The following is a 16,537-nucleotide window of genomic DNA, read 5'->3' as shown; positions in this document are numbered from 1 at the left end:
CCTTTTCCAGGTTACGCCGTGCCCAGGTGTCCCTTGAGAAGGACCACTCAGTGCCCACGGGCACCATGGAGGTGTTCTGGGACCGCTGGGCATCCTAGACCAGGATTATCACATAGTCATTTGTGGGCCAAAGGGCCTGTTTCCACGCTGTGTTTTTAAAAGAAAATCTAAAATTAGGGGCGGCACGGTGGCGCAGCGGTAGAGTTGCTGCCTCACAGCGCCAGAGTCCCGGGTTCGATCCTGACTACGGGTGCTGTCTGTATGGAGTTTGTACGTTCTCCCAGTGATCTGTGTGGGTTTTCTCCGAGATCTTCAGTTTCCTCCCACACTCCAAAGACATACTGGTTTGTAGGTTAATTGGCTTGGCATAAGTGTAAATTGTCCCTAGTGTGTGTAGGATAGTGTTAATGTGCGGGGATCGCTGGTCGGTGCGGACTCGGTGGGCTGAAGGGCCTGTCGCTGCTCTGTACCTCTAAACTAAACTAATTTGTTGGTTAGTAGTAATAATGCTTGGCAATGTTGTATTTATGGAGTATTATGGTGTTCAGTTATTGTTTGTTGTGAAAAAAATTTTTTTTAATTGAACTGTGGTTCTGACAGAATTCATTCAAAACTTGCAGGAATTAATTTTGGTAAAAGATTGCTCTTCCATCAAAGCAAGCAATAAAAGTGCCTCTCACAATCAACACCCTCACAAACTCGTACAGCTGGGTCAAGGGATACCAGATCTGAAGAAATCCGACCATATCCATCCGTGAGGCCTGAATTGTAGTAGCTCCTCTGGGATAAGGGTCCAGGAAGTTGCTTTGCAAGTTTCCAGCTTGACTCAATGCCTGAAGTACATTAAACCAGTCGAAAGAATGGTCTACAAAATGCAGGGATGACCCAGAGGAACGATAACAACAAACGATCCCACGGCATTCTTCCATGAGCAGTTATCCCTCAACCAAAGATGCTGGAGTAACTCAGAGGGTCAGGCAGCATCTCGGGAGAAAAGCTTTTTGTGCCTGTCTTCGGTTTAAACCAGCATCTGCAGTTCCTGCCTGCACATTTGGGGTCGAGAACCTTCTTCAGACTGACTTGAGTCTTGAGTCTGACTTGGGTCTGAAGAAAGGTGGGTGGCACGATGTCGCAGCGGTAGAGTTGCTGCCTTACAGCGCCAGAGATCCGGATTCGATCCTGACTATGGGTGCTTCCTGTACAGAGTTTGTACGTTCTCCCCGCGACCTGCGTGGATTTTCCTCCGGGTGCTCCGGTTTCCTCCCACACTCCAAAGACGCACAGATTTCTAGGCTAATTTGTTTGGTAAAATTATAAATTGTCCGTAGTGTGTGTAGGATAGTGTTAGTGTGCGGGGATTGCTTTTCGGCATGGACTTGGTGGGCAGAAGGGCCTGTTTCTAGACAGTATCTCCAAACTAAACTAAACTAAACTAAAACTAAAGGACGCCAACCCAAAATATCACACCTCCTTTTCTGTAGAGATGCTGCCTGACCCCACTGAGTTACTCCAGTGGTTTGTGTCTATCTTCGGTATAAACCAGCATCTGCAGTTCCTTCCTACACCTATAAGATTGTAACTAGACTATCTGACTCTAATACTCCGTGCCAAGTCCGATAAAGGCAACAAAGACACAAAATGCTGGGGTAACTCAGCGGGTCAGGCAGCATCTCTGGAGAGAAGGAATGGGTGATGTTTCAGGTTGAGAGCCTTCTTCAGGCAAAAAGAAGTCTTCAATCTGAAGAAGGGTCTCGACCCGAAACGTCACCCATTCCTTCTCTCCAGAGATGCTGCCTGTCCCGCTGAGTTACTCCAGGACTTTGTGATCTATCTTCAATTTAAACCAGCATCTGTAGTTCCTTCCCTCACACACCGATAAGGGCAAGCATACCTTTCGCCTTCTTTACCACTCTGTCTACTTGCCTTGCAACATTCAGGGAGCTATGGACTCCGAGTCCAAGATCCATGGAAAACAAGCAAAAATTCCCAAATGAATTGGGATTTACCAGGGATTAAGAGGAGAGGGACACAGATCTACTTGGACTGGTAGACACATCAGTCTGAAGAAGGGTCTCGACCTGAAACGTCACCCATTCCTTCTCTCCAGAGATGCTGCCTGACCTGCTGAGTTACTCCAGCATTTTGTGTCTACTTGGACCGCTCTCCCAAAACAGCTGCCAGCAACACAGTGGGCTGAATAGACTCCCTCAGTATCCCAAAGGGGATAATTCCCAATCCTTAGAGAAGTATAGTGTAGGTGGTCTTATCCCTGCACATTATCCCTCAACCAACATTGCTATCCAACGCATCCCAAGTAGGCTTTAGGGACATTACTTACATCCCACTCATGTTTATGTGCATGCCTCTTGTGTGACCTGATACTCAGTCAATTCCCCTTTGATGGGACCATGACGATCTTTCAAATTGACTGGTCCCAGGGAAATATTATCCCTGTCGATGACACATGAGAGAGGAAGTGGACACACAGGAACAAAATGGAAAGCAATTAAACCACCCAACCCACTTGACTTCTGCATGTGGGTGAAAACCCAGACAGTTAGTCACAGGGAGAACATGCAAACTGCATAATGTGGAGTGCTCGGCAGTAATGTGCAGTCTCGAGGGTGGCACAGTTGGTGGAGCCGCTGCCTCACGGCGCCAGAAACACCGGTCCAATCCTGACCTCGGGTGGCGTCACCCATTCCTTCTCCCCTGAGATGCTGCCTGAGTATAGGAGCAAAGAGGTCCTTCTACAGTTGTACAGGGCCCTAGTGAGACCGCACCTGGAGTACTGTGTGCAGTTTTGGTCTCCAAATTTGAGGAAGGATATTCTTGCTATTGAGGGTGTGCAGCGTAGGTTTACTAGGTTAATTCCCAGAATGGCGGGACTGTCATATGTTGAAAGACTAGAGCGACTAGGCTTGTATACACTGGAATTTAGAAGGATGTGAGGGGATCTTATCGAAACATATAAGATTATTAAGGGGTTGGACATGTTAGAGGCAGGAAACATGTTCCCAATGTTGGGGGAGTCGAGAACCAGGGGCCACAGTTTAAGAATAAGGGGTAGGCCATTTAGAACAGAGATAAGGAAAAACTTTTTTAGTCAGAGAGTTGTGAATCTGTGGAATTCTCTGCCTCAGAGGGCAGTGGAGGCCAATTCTCTGAATACATTCAAGAGAGAGCTACATAGAGCTCTTAAGGATAGCGGAGTCAGGGGGTATGGGCAGAAAGCAGGAACGGGGTACTGATTGAGAATGATCAGCCATGATCACATTGAATGGCGGTGCTGGCTCGAAGGGCCGAATGGCCTACTCCTGCACCTATTGTCTATTGCTCCAGCAATTTTGATATCAACAAGCATCTGCAGTTCATTTTTATTTAATGATAGAGTTTCTACTTAATAGTAGAGTTTCGTTTAGAGTTCCAGCATGGAAACAGGCCCTTCGGCCCACCGAGTCCACACCGACCATCGATTACCCATTTTAACACTGGTTCTATGTTCTCCCACTTTCACATCCACTCCTGACAGACTAGGGGCAATTTTACACAGGTCGATTTGGATGGGCCGAATGTCCCAGTTCTGCTCCTGGTACTTATCAATGTATGAAGTTTCTGCAAAGGGAAGTGACAGCAGAGAAGGGAAAGTGTGTGGTTCTGATCTATAGACAGGCTCATCAGCTTTAGCTTTAACACACCAGGTTGGGTATTTTTGAACAGTGATGTCACATAAAATGTTGAAATACATGTTAATGTTAAAATGTATATGTACATGTTTATGTTAAAATGCATTTTGTGTGTTCTATTGCTGTTTATTGGTGTGACTGTATGGCAAATGAAATTCCTCATATGTTGGAAAACATACTTGGCTAATAAAGTATGATTATGATTATGATCATGATAATAGACAACAGGTGCAAGAGTAGGCCATTCGGCCCTTCGAGCCAGCACCACCATTCAATGTGATCATGGCTGATCATTCTCAATCAGTACCCCGTTCCTACCTTCTCCCCATACCCCCTGACTCCGCTATCCTTAAGAGCTCTCTCTAGCTCTCTCTTGAAAGCATTCAGAGAATTGGCCTCCACTGCCTTCTGAGGCAGTGAATTCCACAGATTTACAACTCTCTGACTGAAAAAGTTTTTCCTCATCTCCGTTCTAAATGGCCTACCCCTTATTCTTAAACTGTGGCCCCTGGTTCTGGACTCCCCCAACATTGGGAACATGTTTCCTGCCTCTAACCCCTTTCCTGTCCAACCCCTTAATAATCTTATATGTTTCGATAAGATCCCCTCTCATCCTTCTAAATTCCAGTGTATACAAGCCTAGCCGCTCCGGTCTTTCAACATATGATAGTCCCGCCACTCCGGGAATTAACCTAGTAAACCTTAATAGCAAGAATATTCATCTTCAAATTTGGAGACCAAAACTGCACACAGTACTCCAGGTGCGGTCTCACTAGGGCCCTGTACAACTGCAGAAGGACCTCTTTGCTCCTATACTCAACTCCTCTTGTTATGAAGGCCAACATTCCATTGGCTTTCTTCACTGCCTGCTGTACCTGCATGCTTCCTTTCAGTGACTGATGCACTAGGATACCCAGATCTCGTTGTACGTCCCATTTTCTTAACTCGACACCATTCAGATAATAATCTGCCTTCCTATTCTTACCACCAAAGTGGATAACCTCACACTTATCCACATTAAACTGCATCTGCCATGCATCCGCCCACTCACACAATCTGTCCAAGTCACCCTGCAACCTCATAGCATCTTCCTCACAGTTCACACTACCACCCAGCTTTGTATCATCTGCAAATTTGCTAATGTTACTTTTAATCTCTTCATCCAAGTCATTAATGTATATTGTAAATAGCTGCGGTCCCAGCACCGAGCCTTGCGGTACCCCACTAGTCACTGCCTGCCATTCTGAAAGGGACCCATTTATCCCCACTCTTTGCTTTCTGTCTGTCAACCAATTTTCTATCCATGTCAGTACCCTACCCCCAATACCATGTGCTCTAATTTTGCCCACTAATCTCCTATGTGGGACCTTGTCGAATGTGCCAGGGACACTATCAATTCCAAGGAATATCAAAGTTGCTGTGAACCCACTTGTGACTCTTTTAGTTTAGTTTAGTTTAGAGATACAGTGCGGAAACAGGCCCTTCGACCCACCGAGTCCGTGCCGACCAGCGATCCCCGCACACTCGCGCTATCCTACACACCAGGGATAATTTACTATTTTTACCGAAGCCAATTAACCTACAATCCTGCACGTCTTTGGAGTGTGGGAGGAAACCGGAGCACCCGGTGAAAGCCCACACAGCTCACGGGGAGAACGTACAAACTCTGTACAGACAGCACCCGATGTCAGGATTGAACCCGGGTCTCTGGCGCTCTGAGACAGCAACTCTACCGCTGCGCCACCGTGCTGCCCCTCTTTGGTTCCAAAACCGAGTGTTGGTCAGGAAAGCAGTCATTTTTAAAAACCCCAGTTTGAGTTACAGTTTGCTCCCTGAACTTGCAGCTTAAAAATAGATCAGATCGAGTGAATGATTCCCATTCCTTCTCTCCTGAGATGCTGCCTGACCTGCTGAGTTACTCCAGCATTCTGTGAATAATGAATGATTCAGATGGCTCAGTTAAGAAAATCACAAAGATTAGTTAAACCTGTGTATGCAGGTTAACACTTTGCATCCGTACACAGAGTGATCGGGGGGGCACGGTGGTGCAGCGGTAGAGTTGCTGCCTCACAGCGCCAGAGACCCGGGTTCCATCCTGACTACGGATACTGTCTGTACGGAGTTTGTACGTTCTCCCTGTGACCGCGTGGGTTTTCTCCGAGATCTTCAGTTTCCTCCTGCACTCCAAAGACGTGCAGGTTTGTAGGTTAATTGGCTTTGTATAAATGTAAAAATGTCCCTAGTGTTGTGTAGGACAGTGTTAATGTGCGGGGATCGCTGATCGGCGCGGACTCGGTGGACCGAAGGGCCTGTTTACACGCTGTATCACTAAACTAAATGAGTTAACCTTGAGTTTGTGCGGGTTACAAATGGCATCTGTACACTGAGTGATCAGAAAATAAATCCCTTAAATGGGAACAAGCTGGGAACGGTGGATCAATAATGCAGCCAGAGGGCATGTCTGTATATGGTCATCTCTATTGTTAGCCCATTCCCCAGAGCGTGCCTGTGAAACATAGACAACACTGCTTTACCCAGAATCATCACCAACAATAGGACACACAGCACGCATCTGCTCACAGACTTGGGCAGAGTTTGGCATCAGATTCTTTGCATGCCATTCGGATTACAGACGCGCTCATGAGAAGATGCAGGAGAAAGCTTTACCCCCGAGGCCAAAACACTCTGGGGTCAGGAGGTGTGTTATCTTGGCGCTGGCTCATCGTCCTCTTTGTGTGCCGAGATGCGGAGAAAACCGTTCGTTTTGCGTGCTAGCCAAGCGGCCTATCAGGGGAATCCACCGCGCTGGCCTCTGTTTAGTTTAGTTTAGAGATACAGTGCGGAAACAGGCTCTTCGGCCCACTGGGTCCGCGCCGACCAGCGATCCCCGCACATTAACACTATCCTACACACACTAGGGACAATTTTTACATTTGCCCAAGCCAAATAACATACAAACCTGCACGTCTTTGGAGTGTGGGAGGAAACCGAAGATCTCGGAGAAAACCCACGCAGATCACGGGGAGAACGTACAAACTCCGTACAGACAGCGCCCGTAGTCAGGATCGAACCCGGCTGTAGGCCCGGACACTGTAGGCCCGGACACTGTAGGTCCGGGGGCCGATGTAGGTCCGGACACTGTAGGCCCGGGCAGTGTACGCCCGAACACTGTAGGCCCGGACAGTGTAGGCCCGGACAGTGTAGGCCCAGACACTGTAGGCCCGGGGGCCGATGTAGGTCCGGACACTGTAAGCCCGGACACTGTAGGCCCGGTCACTGTAGGCCCGGACAATGTAGGCCCGGGGGCCGATGTAAGTCCGGACAGTGTAGGCGCTGAGGCCCGGGTGCCGCCTAACGGAGGTTGCCTAGCAACCCGCCTCCCGGCCCGGGCGGCCGCCATTGATGCAGGGGGAGCACGTGGCCGCTGGCTGGGTGAGGTCACGTGGGGCGCGGGTCGGTGACGTCACCTTTTGTCCCTTATTTGGGAGTGAGGAAGTTGGCAACCCCTACTCCTGCAGAAGCCTGGGGCTCGCCTGGATCGGACTACACTCCACAAGACCCAGAGAGCAGACTGGACTTTGAAAATGGTTCCAAAACCTGGGGATTTTTGCATGCAGTCTCAGTGGACTATTTCCGTACACTTTGCTAATCGGGGATTGTGTTTAGGTATGGCAATACGTCACTGAAATCCAGAAAAGGAATTTCCCTGTGCATTGCACATGTGCCAATAAAGCACTATCAACCATTGAGCACAATACCATGCCAAAGTACTACGGCTGCTGTCTGTACGGGGTTTGCACGTTCTCCCCGTGACCTGCGTGGGTTTTCTCGGGGAGCTCCAGTTTCCTCCCACACTCCAAAGACGTGCAGGTTTGTAGGTTAATTGGCTTTGGTAAAAAGTGTAAATTGTCCCCAGTGTGTAGGATAGTGCAAGTGTACGGTGATCACTGATCGGCGATCGGTGGGCCCAAGAGTCTGTTCCAAGCTGAATCCCTAAAGGCTAAAGTTACCAAACCAAGCTGTGATCCCCATAGGATGCCTTGCATGGTGCGTCTACAGAAATTACTAAAACTCATGCCAAATTTCCTTAGTCTTATGAGCAAGTAGAGGCCTTGATGAGCTTTCCTGACGATCGTGTCAATATAATTGGACCAGGATAAGTTGTTGGAGTCATACAGCCTTCGGCCCAACTTGCCCACGCTGACCAACATGTCCCATCTACACTAGTCCCACCTGCTGGCGTTTGGGCCCAATCCCTTTAAACCTACCCTATCCATGTACCGATCTAAATGTTTCTTAAACATTGTGATAGTCTCTGCCTCAACTACCTCCATACAATCGTTCCACACACCCACCACACTTTGTGTACAAAAAGTTACCCTTTAGGTTCCTATTAAATCTTTCCGCCCTTCACCTTAAACCCATGTTAATTCTCCTACTCTGGGCAAAAGACTCATTTACCCGATCTATTCCGCTCATGATTTTGTACACCTCTATCCTCATCGTCCTGCGCTCCAAGGAATAATGTCCGAGCCTGCCCAACGTTTCTCTATAGCTCAGGCCCTCGAGTCCTGGCAACATCCTTGTAAATCTTCTCTACACCATTTCCAGCTTGACAACATCTTTCCTATAACATGGTGCCCAAAACTGGTCACAATCCTCACCAATTTGTGGCCTCACCAATGTCTTATATAACCTCCAAACATCTATACTCAATGCTCAATTATTGTAATTATTTAGGCTGAGGAACTTGAATCTCACAACCATCTGCACTTCAGTACTGTAGATGCTACTAGAGGTCACAAAATGCTGGAGTAACTCAGCGTGTCCGGCAGCATCTCAGGAGATAAGGAACGGGTGACATTTCGGCTACTAGGGGTGTGAACTACACCCAACCTTCTGAAGTCGATCACCAACAGGGTTGCCAACTTCCTCACTCCAAAATAAGGGACAAAGGGTGACGTCTCCGCCCTATGTGGCCTCACCCAGCCAGTGGCCACGTGCTCCCGCTCCACCTATGGCGGCCGCCCGGGCCAGGAGGCAGGTTGCTATGCAACCTCCGTTAGGCGGCGCCCGGGCCTACACTGTCCGGGACTACAGCGGCCCCCGGGCTACAGTGTCCGGGCCTAATACAGGACAAGGGCAATCCCGAATGGGACAAACCAATTTAGCCCAAAATACGGGATGTCCCGGCTAATACGGGACAGTTGGCAACCCTCATCACCAGCTCCTTTGCCCAGCTGACAGACAGAGAGAAGTTTATGTCTTGCACCACATTACTCAGCTCTCTATCTCCTTCAATGGACACAAAGTGCTGGAGTAATTCAGCGGGTCTGGCAGCATCTCTGGAGAACATGGAATGGTGACGTTTCCTGTCGAGATACAGTGTGTAAACAGGCCCTTCGGCCCACCGAGTCCATGCCGACCAGCGATCCCCGCACACTGACACTGTGTTACTCACACTGGGGACAACTTACGATTATACTGAAGCCGATTTAACTGCAAACCTTCATATCTTTTATGAAGATATAAAAGATATATATCTTTTACTGCGGCACGGTGGCGCAGCGGTAGAGTTTCTGCCTTACAGCGAATGCAGCGCCAGAGACTCAGGTTCGATCCTGACTACGGGTGCTGTCTGTACGGAGTTTGTACGTTCTCCCCGTGACCCTCGTGGGTTTTCTCCGAGATCTTCGGTTTCCTCCCACACTCCAATGACGTACAGGTTTGTAGGTTAATAGGCTGGGCAAATGTAAAAATTCCCCATAGGGTGTGTAGGATAGTGTTAATGTGCGGGGATCGCTGGGCGGCGCGGACTCGGTGGGCCGAAGGGCCTGTTTCCGCGCTGTATCTCTAAATCTAAATCTAAATCTTTTGAGAGTGGGGGGAAACCAGGGCACCCGGAGAAAACACACGCGGTCACGGGGGGAACGTACAAACTCCGTACAGACAGCGCCCGTAGTCAGGATCAAACCCGGGTCTCTGACGCAGTGAGGCAGCAACTCTATCGCTGTGCTGCCCAAGTGGAGAACATGGATGGGTGACATTTTGGGCCGGGATCGTTCCTCAGACCGATCTGTGGTTCCCGGAGGGCCGCTGAGAAGCCGAGGCCGGAGCCTTAATGGCCCCAGGGTCTGCGGGGCCCGCGGCTGGGGCCAGGGTCGGCGCCACAGAGGCGTGCGGAGAGTGCCCGGCGGCAATAGTGGAGAGGGCGGCGCGGCGGTCGATGATAGCGCCGACCGACGGACACATGGAAGTGAGGAAGCCGCTGCCGGGGGAAGGAACAGAGGAGGACCCAGCGTGGGGGGACCGGCCGTGAAGGGGGGGTGGGGGCGGGGGGGGAACAATGGACAATGGGGACCCGGTGTGGAGGGAGGGGGGGAACAAAGGAGGACCCGGCCTGGGGGGACCGCTGGGAGGGAGGGGGGGGAGAACAAAGGGGGACCGCCGGGAGGGAGGGGGTGGGAGAACAAAGGGGGACCGCCGGGAGGGAGGGGGGGGGAGAACAAAGGGGGACCGCCGGGAGGGAGGGGGGGGGGAGAACAAAGGGGGACCGCCGGGAGGGAGGGGGGGGGGGAGAACAAAGGGGGACCGCCGGGAGGGAGGGGGGGGGGAGAACAAAGGGGGACCGCCGGGAGGGAGGGGGGGGAGAACAAAGGGGGTACTTGGCGCGGGGATACTTTGCAACTTTGTCGGCGCCCTTTATGGGTGACTATTTGCATACCCTGGGTATTTTTAGTTTAGTTTAGTTTAGAGATACAGCGCGGAAACGGGCCCTTCGGCCCACCGGGTCCGTGTTGACCAGAGATCCCCGCACATTAACCCCATCCTACACCCACTAGGGACAATTTTTACATTTACCAAGCCAATTAACCTACAAACCTGTACGGCTTTGGACTGTGGGAGGAAACCGGGGCACCCGGAGAAAACCCACGCAGGTCACGGGGAGAACGTACAAACTCTGTACAAACAGCGCCCGTAGTCGGGGTGGAACCCGGGTCTCCGGCGCTGCATTCGCTGTAAGGTGGCAACTCTACCGCTGTGCCACCGTGACTGCCCTATGCAAGCAAAGGATTTCTCTGTTACTTGTCACATGTGAAAACAAATGTCCATTCATTCCTTGTTTCTATGGTATGAATTGCCTGGATAAGGCAAAAAACAGATTTGGGTTGTGTCTCAGTACACGTGTTAATAACAAACCAAGCCGATAGCAAGTGGGGAGACTGCAGACTTTGACACCATTCTCATCAGATAACATCATGTATACTTTCATAAGTAAGCAGAGAGCATTACTCGAGGCACAATAATCAGTAACCAGACACAGGTTTCAGTTGATGTGGAAAAGAATCGGGTCTGAACAGGGGAAGAGTTTGTCTTTTCTGCAACAGGTGGGCGTTATCTATTCTGCCATTCAATCATGGCCGATCTATCTCTCCCTCCTGACCCCATTCTCCTGCCTTCTCCCCATAACCTCTGACACCCGTACTAATCAAGATTCTATCCATCTCTGCCTTAAAAATATCCACTGACTTGGCCTCCTGAGCCTCTGCGGCAAAGAATTCCACAGATTCACCACCCTCTGACTAAAGAAATTTCTCCTCATCTTCTACCTAAAAGAACGTCCTTTAATTCTGAGGCTGTGACCTCTGGTCCGAGACTCTCCCATCAGTGGAAACATCCTCTCCACGTCCACTCTATCCGAGCCTTTCACTATTCTGTACGTTTCAATGAGGTCCCCCCTCATTCTTCTAAACTCCAGCGAGTACAGGCCGACAAACGCTCATCATAAGTTAACCTACTCATTCCTGGCATCATTCTTGGAAACCTCCTCTGGACCCTCTCCAGAGCCAGCACATCCTTCCTCAGATATTTTGTGGTCAAAAAGGCTTTTGGCACTTTGGCCTTCATCAGTCAGAGTATTGAGTATAGAAGTAGGGAGGTCCTGTTGCAGTTGGTGAGACCGCATTTAGAATATTGTGTTCAGTTCTGGGCACCATGTTATAGGAAATATATTGTCAAGCTTGAAAGGGTTCAGAAACGATTTGCGAGGATGTTGCCAGGACTAGAGGGTGTCAGCTACAGGGAGAGGTTGAGTAGGCTGGGACTCTATTCCATGGAGCGCAGGAGGATGAGGGGGAAACTTATAGAGGTGTACAAAATCATGAGATGAATAGATCGGGTAGACGCACAGAGTCTTTTATCTAGAGTAGGGGAATCGAGGACCAGAGGACATAGGTTCAAGGTGAGTGGGAAAAGATTTAATAGGAATCGGAGGGGTATCTTTTTCACACAGAGGGTGGTGGGTGTATGGAACAAGCTGCCAGATGAGGTAGCTGAGGCTCGGACTATCCCATCGCTTAAGAAACAGTTGGACAGGTACATGGATAGGACAGGTTTGGAGGGTTATGGACTAAGTGCAGGCAAGTGGGACTACTAGGGTAGCTGGGACATATTGGCCGGTGTGGGCAAGTTGGGCCGAAGGGCCTGTTTCCACTCTGTATCACTCTATGACTCTATATGGTGCACAAAATTGCTCACAATAAAGTCTCAGGAGTGGGACTTGATCTCACCACTACAGGGAGGTGAGTATTGATTGTGGGATTGCTTGATGGTCAGAACTAGCTTTCATCAATTCCTGCCTCTCAGATTACTCATCATTCATTAAGGTATTTATTCACAAAATGCTGGAGTAACTCAGCAGGTCAGGCAGCATCTCAGGAGAGAAGGAATGGGCGACGTTTCGGGTCGAGACCCTTCTTCAGACTGATGTCAGGGGGGGCGGGACAAAGGAAGGATATAGGTGGAGACAGGAAGATAGAGGGAGATCTGGGAAGGAGGAGGGGAAGGGAGGGACAGAGGAACTATCTAAAGTTGGAGAAGTCGATTCATTAGAAATGTAAGAAGGTTTTTATAGTGTTGGAAAACAACTGCAGATGCTGGTACAAATCGAAGGTATTTATTCACAAAATGCTGGAGTAACTCAGCGGGTCAGGCAGCATCTCAGGAGAGAAGGGATGGGTGACGTTTCGGGTCGAGACCCTTCTTCAAAGTATTTTATTCGTACAGTGATGTTGAAGTTTACCTGCCAATCAGGAAAGTCAGTTCATCACCACATCCCTTGATCTTGTTCTGAGCGTCCAAGTGGGTCATTCCATCAGTGTTTTCTCCATCGATGTCCAAGATTATATCGCCGACACACAGCTTAGCGGAATCTGCTTTACTCCCTGGTGTTATCTGACGGGAGAAAGTCCACATTTTAGACTTGTAGACTTCACAGAGGTGCAGTGTGGAAAACGAGGCCCTTCGGCCCACCGAGTCTGTGCCGACCAGCGATCACCCCGTGCACTAGCACTATCCCACACACCAGGGACCATTTACAATTTCACCGAAGCCAATTAACTTACAAACCCATACGTCTGTGGAGTGTGGGAGGAAACCGGAGCACCCGGAGAAAGCCCACGCAGGTCACGTGGAGAACGTACAAACTCCGTACAGACAGCACCCGTGGTCAGGATCGAACCCGGGTCTCTGGCGCTGTGAGGCAGCGACTCTACCGCTGCGCCACCGTGCTGCCCACTGTGGATTACACAGTTGTAAAGACCTTTGATGTGTGTCCTTTCTTTGAGTACACCCCATTTATGTACTGAGCCACTCCTCAGATGACATAAATCAAGGTCAAAGAACGCATCGAAGTGCATAATAAGCAAAGTATTTCTTGGTGTCGAGATGTCAAACAGCATTATTGCATGAAGATGTCATTAGATGTGGATTGGAGGGAGAAAATGAACATTGTCAAAGGAGTTATTGATGGAAATGTACTCAATTTAGTTTAGTTTTGAGATACAGCAAGGAAACAGGCCCTTCGGCCCACCGAGTCCATGCTGACCATCGATCATCCATTCACACTAGTTCCATCTTATCCCGCTCTCTCTCATCCACATTAACGGCAATGTACAGAGGGTCACTTAATCTACAAACCCTTTGGATTTGGGATGTGGGGAAATATCTTTGAGATGTGGGGGGATTCCGGAGCACCCGGAGGAAACCCACTAGGTCACTGGGAGAACGCGCGAACTCCACACAGACCGAGGTCAGGATCGAACTCGGGTCTCTGCTCTACTAACACTAGTTCTCTAGTTCCCACTTTCTCACCCACTCCCTACACATTTTGGGCAATTAACCTACAAACCGCTGTGCCACTGTGATGCCCTAATGGCCTCCACGATTGATCAGCTTTAATATTCAAGGCTTGTATCATCACAGTTCAACGCCTAGATCGGCGTATGCACTCGCACTGCACAGTTCCGCTATCTGGGGTTTACTTTTAGATTAGTTTAGCGATACAGCGTGGAAACAGGCCCTTTCGGCCCACCGGGTCCGCGCCGCCCAGCGATCCCCGCACATTAACACTATCCTACACCCACTAGGGACATTTTTTACATTTACCAAGCCAATTAACCTACAAACCCGTACATCTTTGGAGTGTGGGAAGAAACCGAAGATCTCAGAGAAAACCCACGCAGGTCACGGGGAGAACGTACAAACTCCGCACAGACAGCACCCATAGTCGGGATCGAACCCGGGTCTCCGACGCTGCATTCGCTGTAAGGCAGCAACTCTACCGCTGCGCCACCGTGCCGCCCATAACGTGGACACCGTTCAACCTCAACCGACATTAGAACTAGAATTGCAAGGAAATCCATAGAAAATAGATGCAGGAGTAGGCCATTCGGCCCTTTGAGCCAACACCGCCATTCAATATGATCATGGCTGATCTTCCTAAATCAGTACCCCGTTCCTGCTTTCTCCCCATACCCCTTGATTCCGTTATCCCGTAGAGCACAATTGTCCCGATTGTGCGTAGGGTAGTGTTAGTGTGCGGGGATCGCTGGTCAGTGCGGACTCGTGGGCCTGTTCCGAGCTGTATCTCTAAACTAAACTAAACTAAACTAAAAGAAAATAAACACGTAGCTCTGTAACAGCAGTAGCAATCCCATGGACAGAAGCAAATCTCACTCCTGGCACAATTGATAGCCCGCAAATAGATAACAAGTACAGCTCAGACTGCTGACTTCATGGACAGTGTTACTCAGAGGGAAAGACGGAGGAAAGTTTATTGCAAGCCATCGGTGGTGTTCTATTTTAGATTGAAGGAATGTGTGCTTGGATTGCTGGCACGATTATGGGAGGCTTGGACGAGGCAGAAATTCCTCTGGAGAATTATGGAGACTTAACAACTTGGCCATAAAAGTTCTGCTGTGGAATCTAGTCACAGAGTCATAGAGTGATACAGTGTGGAAACAGGCCCTTCTGCCCACACCGGCCAATATTTCCCAGCTACACTAGTCCCACCTGCCCGCGTTTGGTCCATATCCCTCCAAACCTGTCCTATCCATGTTCCTGCCTACTTGCTTCTTAAACATTGCGATAGTCCCAGCCTCAACTACCTCCTCCGGCAGCTCGTTCCATACACCCACCACCCTTTGTGTAAAAAAGATACCCCTCAGATTCCTATTAAATCTTTTCCCCTTCACCTTAAAGCTATGTCTTCTGGTCCTCGATTCACCTACTCTGGGCAAGAGACTGAGCCGATCTATTGCTCTTATGATTGTGCACTGCTCTGCAAGCCTTACAGCGAATGTAGCGCCGGAGACTCAGGTTCGATCCTGACTACGGGTGCCGTCTGTACGGAGTTTGTACGTTCTCCCCGTGACCTTCGGTTTCCTCCCACATTCCAAAGACGTACAGGTATGTAGGTTAATTGACTGGGTAATATGTAAAAATTGTCCCTAGTGTGTGTAGGATAGTGTTAATGTGCGGGGATCGCTGGGCGGCGCGGACTCGGTGGGCCAAAGGGCCTGTTTCTAAATCTAAATCTAAGAAATCTAACAAAAAAATCATCCCTCATCAGCCTGCAAGAGATTCTGTGCATTATCCTCCTGTACTCCAAGGAATAGAGTCACAGCCAACTCAACCTCTCCCTATAGCTCAGACCCACTAGCACTGGCTAAAACATCCTTAGTTTTAGTTTAGTTTAGAGATACAGCGCGGAAACAGGCCCAGCGATCCCCGCTCACTAACACTATCCTACACCCACTAGGGACAATTTTTACATTTACCAAGCCAATTAACCTGCAAACCTGTACGTCTTTGGAGTGTGGGAGGAAACCGAAGATCTCGGAGAAAACCCACGCAGGTCACGGGGAGAACGTACAAACTACGTACAGACGGCGCCCGTAGTCAGGATCGAACCCGGGTCTCCGGCGCTGTGAGGCAGCAACTCTACCGCTGCGCCACCGTGCTGCCAATCCTCGGAAATCTTCTCTGTTCCCTTTCAAGCTTGACAACATCTTTCCTATAACATGGTGCCGTCAACTCATGCAGCTCCGAACCATCTGGAATGTTAATACAGGTATCACAAAATGCTGGAGTACCTCAGCGGGTCAGGCAGCATCTCGGGAGAGAAGGAACGGGTGACGTTTCGGGTCGAGACCCTTCTTCAGACAGTCAATACAGTCTCGGGTAAGAGGGAGCTGGGGGGTGCAGTCACTGAGGGGGGCCGAACCATGTACAGCTCAGGAGCTTCTATAGTGCGTAACATGGTCCCAGTTCACGCATGGACGAGAAACATAGAAACATAGAAAATAGGTGCAGGAGGAAGCCATTCGGCCCTTCGAGCCAGCACCGCCATTCATTGTGATCATGGCTGATCGTCCACAATCAGTAACCCGTGCCTGCCTTCTCCCCATATCCCTTGATTCCACTAGCCCCTAGAGCTCTATCTAACTCTCTCTTAAATCCATCCAGTGATTTGGCTTCCACTGCCCTCTGTGGCAGAGAATTCCACAAAT

The 16,537-nt window shown here is 49.6% G+C and overlaps 1 protein-coding gene across 1 annotated transcript in view; it reads right to left on the bottom strand.

Annotated features, from left to right (window-relative positions):
• pdlim1 (PDZ and LIM domain 1 (elfin)) overlaps positions 1-12,915 on the bottom strand; it is a 44,471-nt gene extending 31,556 nt beyond the window's left edge. The window contains exon 1 of the mRNA XM_078428267.1: positions 12,769-12,915. Within this exon, the coding sequence (XP_078284393.1) occupies positions 12,769-12,836 (68 nt within the window). The 5' untranslated portion in view covers positions 12,837-12,915. The remainder of the gene's footprint in view (positions 1-12,768) is intronic.
• Positions 12,916-16,537: the final 3,622 nt, after the last annotated feature.

Source organism: Rhinoraja longicauda, chromosome 35 (assembly GCF_053455715.1).
Source record: "Rhinoraja longicauda isolate Sanriku21f chromosome 35, sRhiLon1.1, whole genome shotgun sequence".
NCBI classification, from domain to species: Eukaryota; Metazoa; Chordata; class Chondrichthyes; order Rajiformes; family Arhynchobatidae; genus Rhinoraja; species Rhinoraja longicauda.
This window is presented reverse-complemented; position numbering and strand designations above follow the sequence as displayed.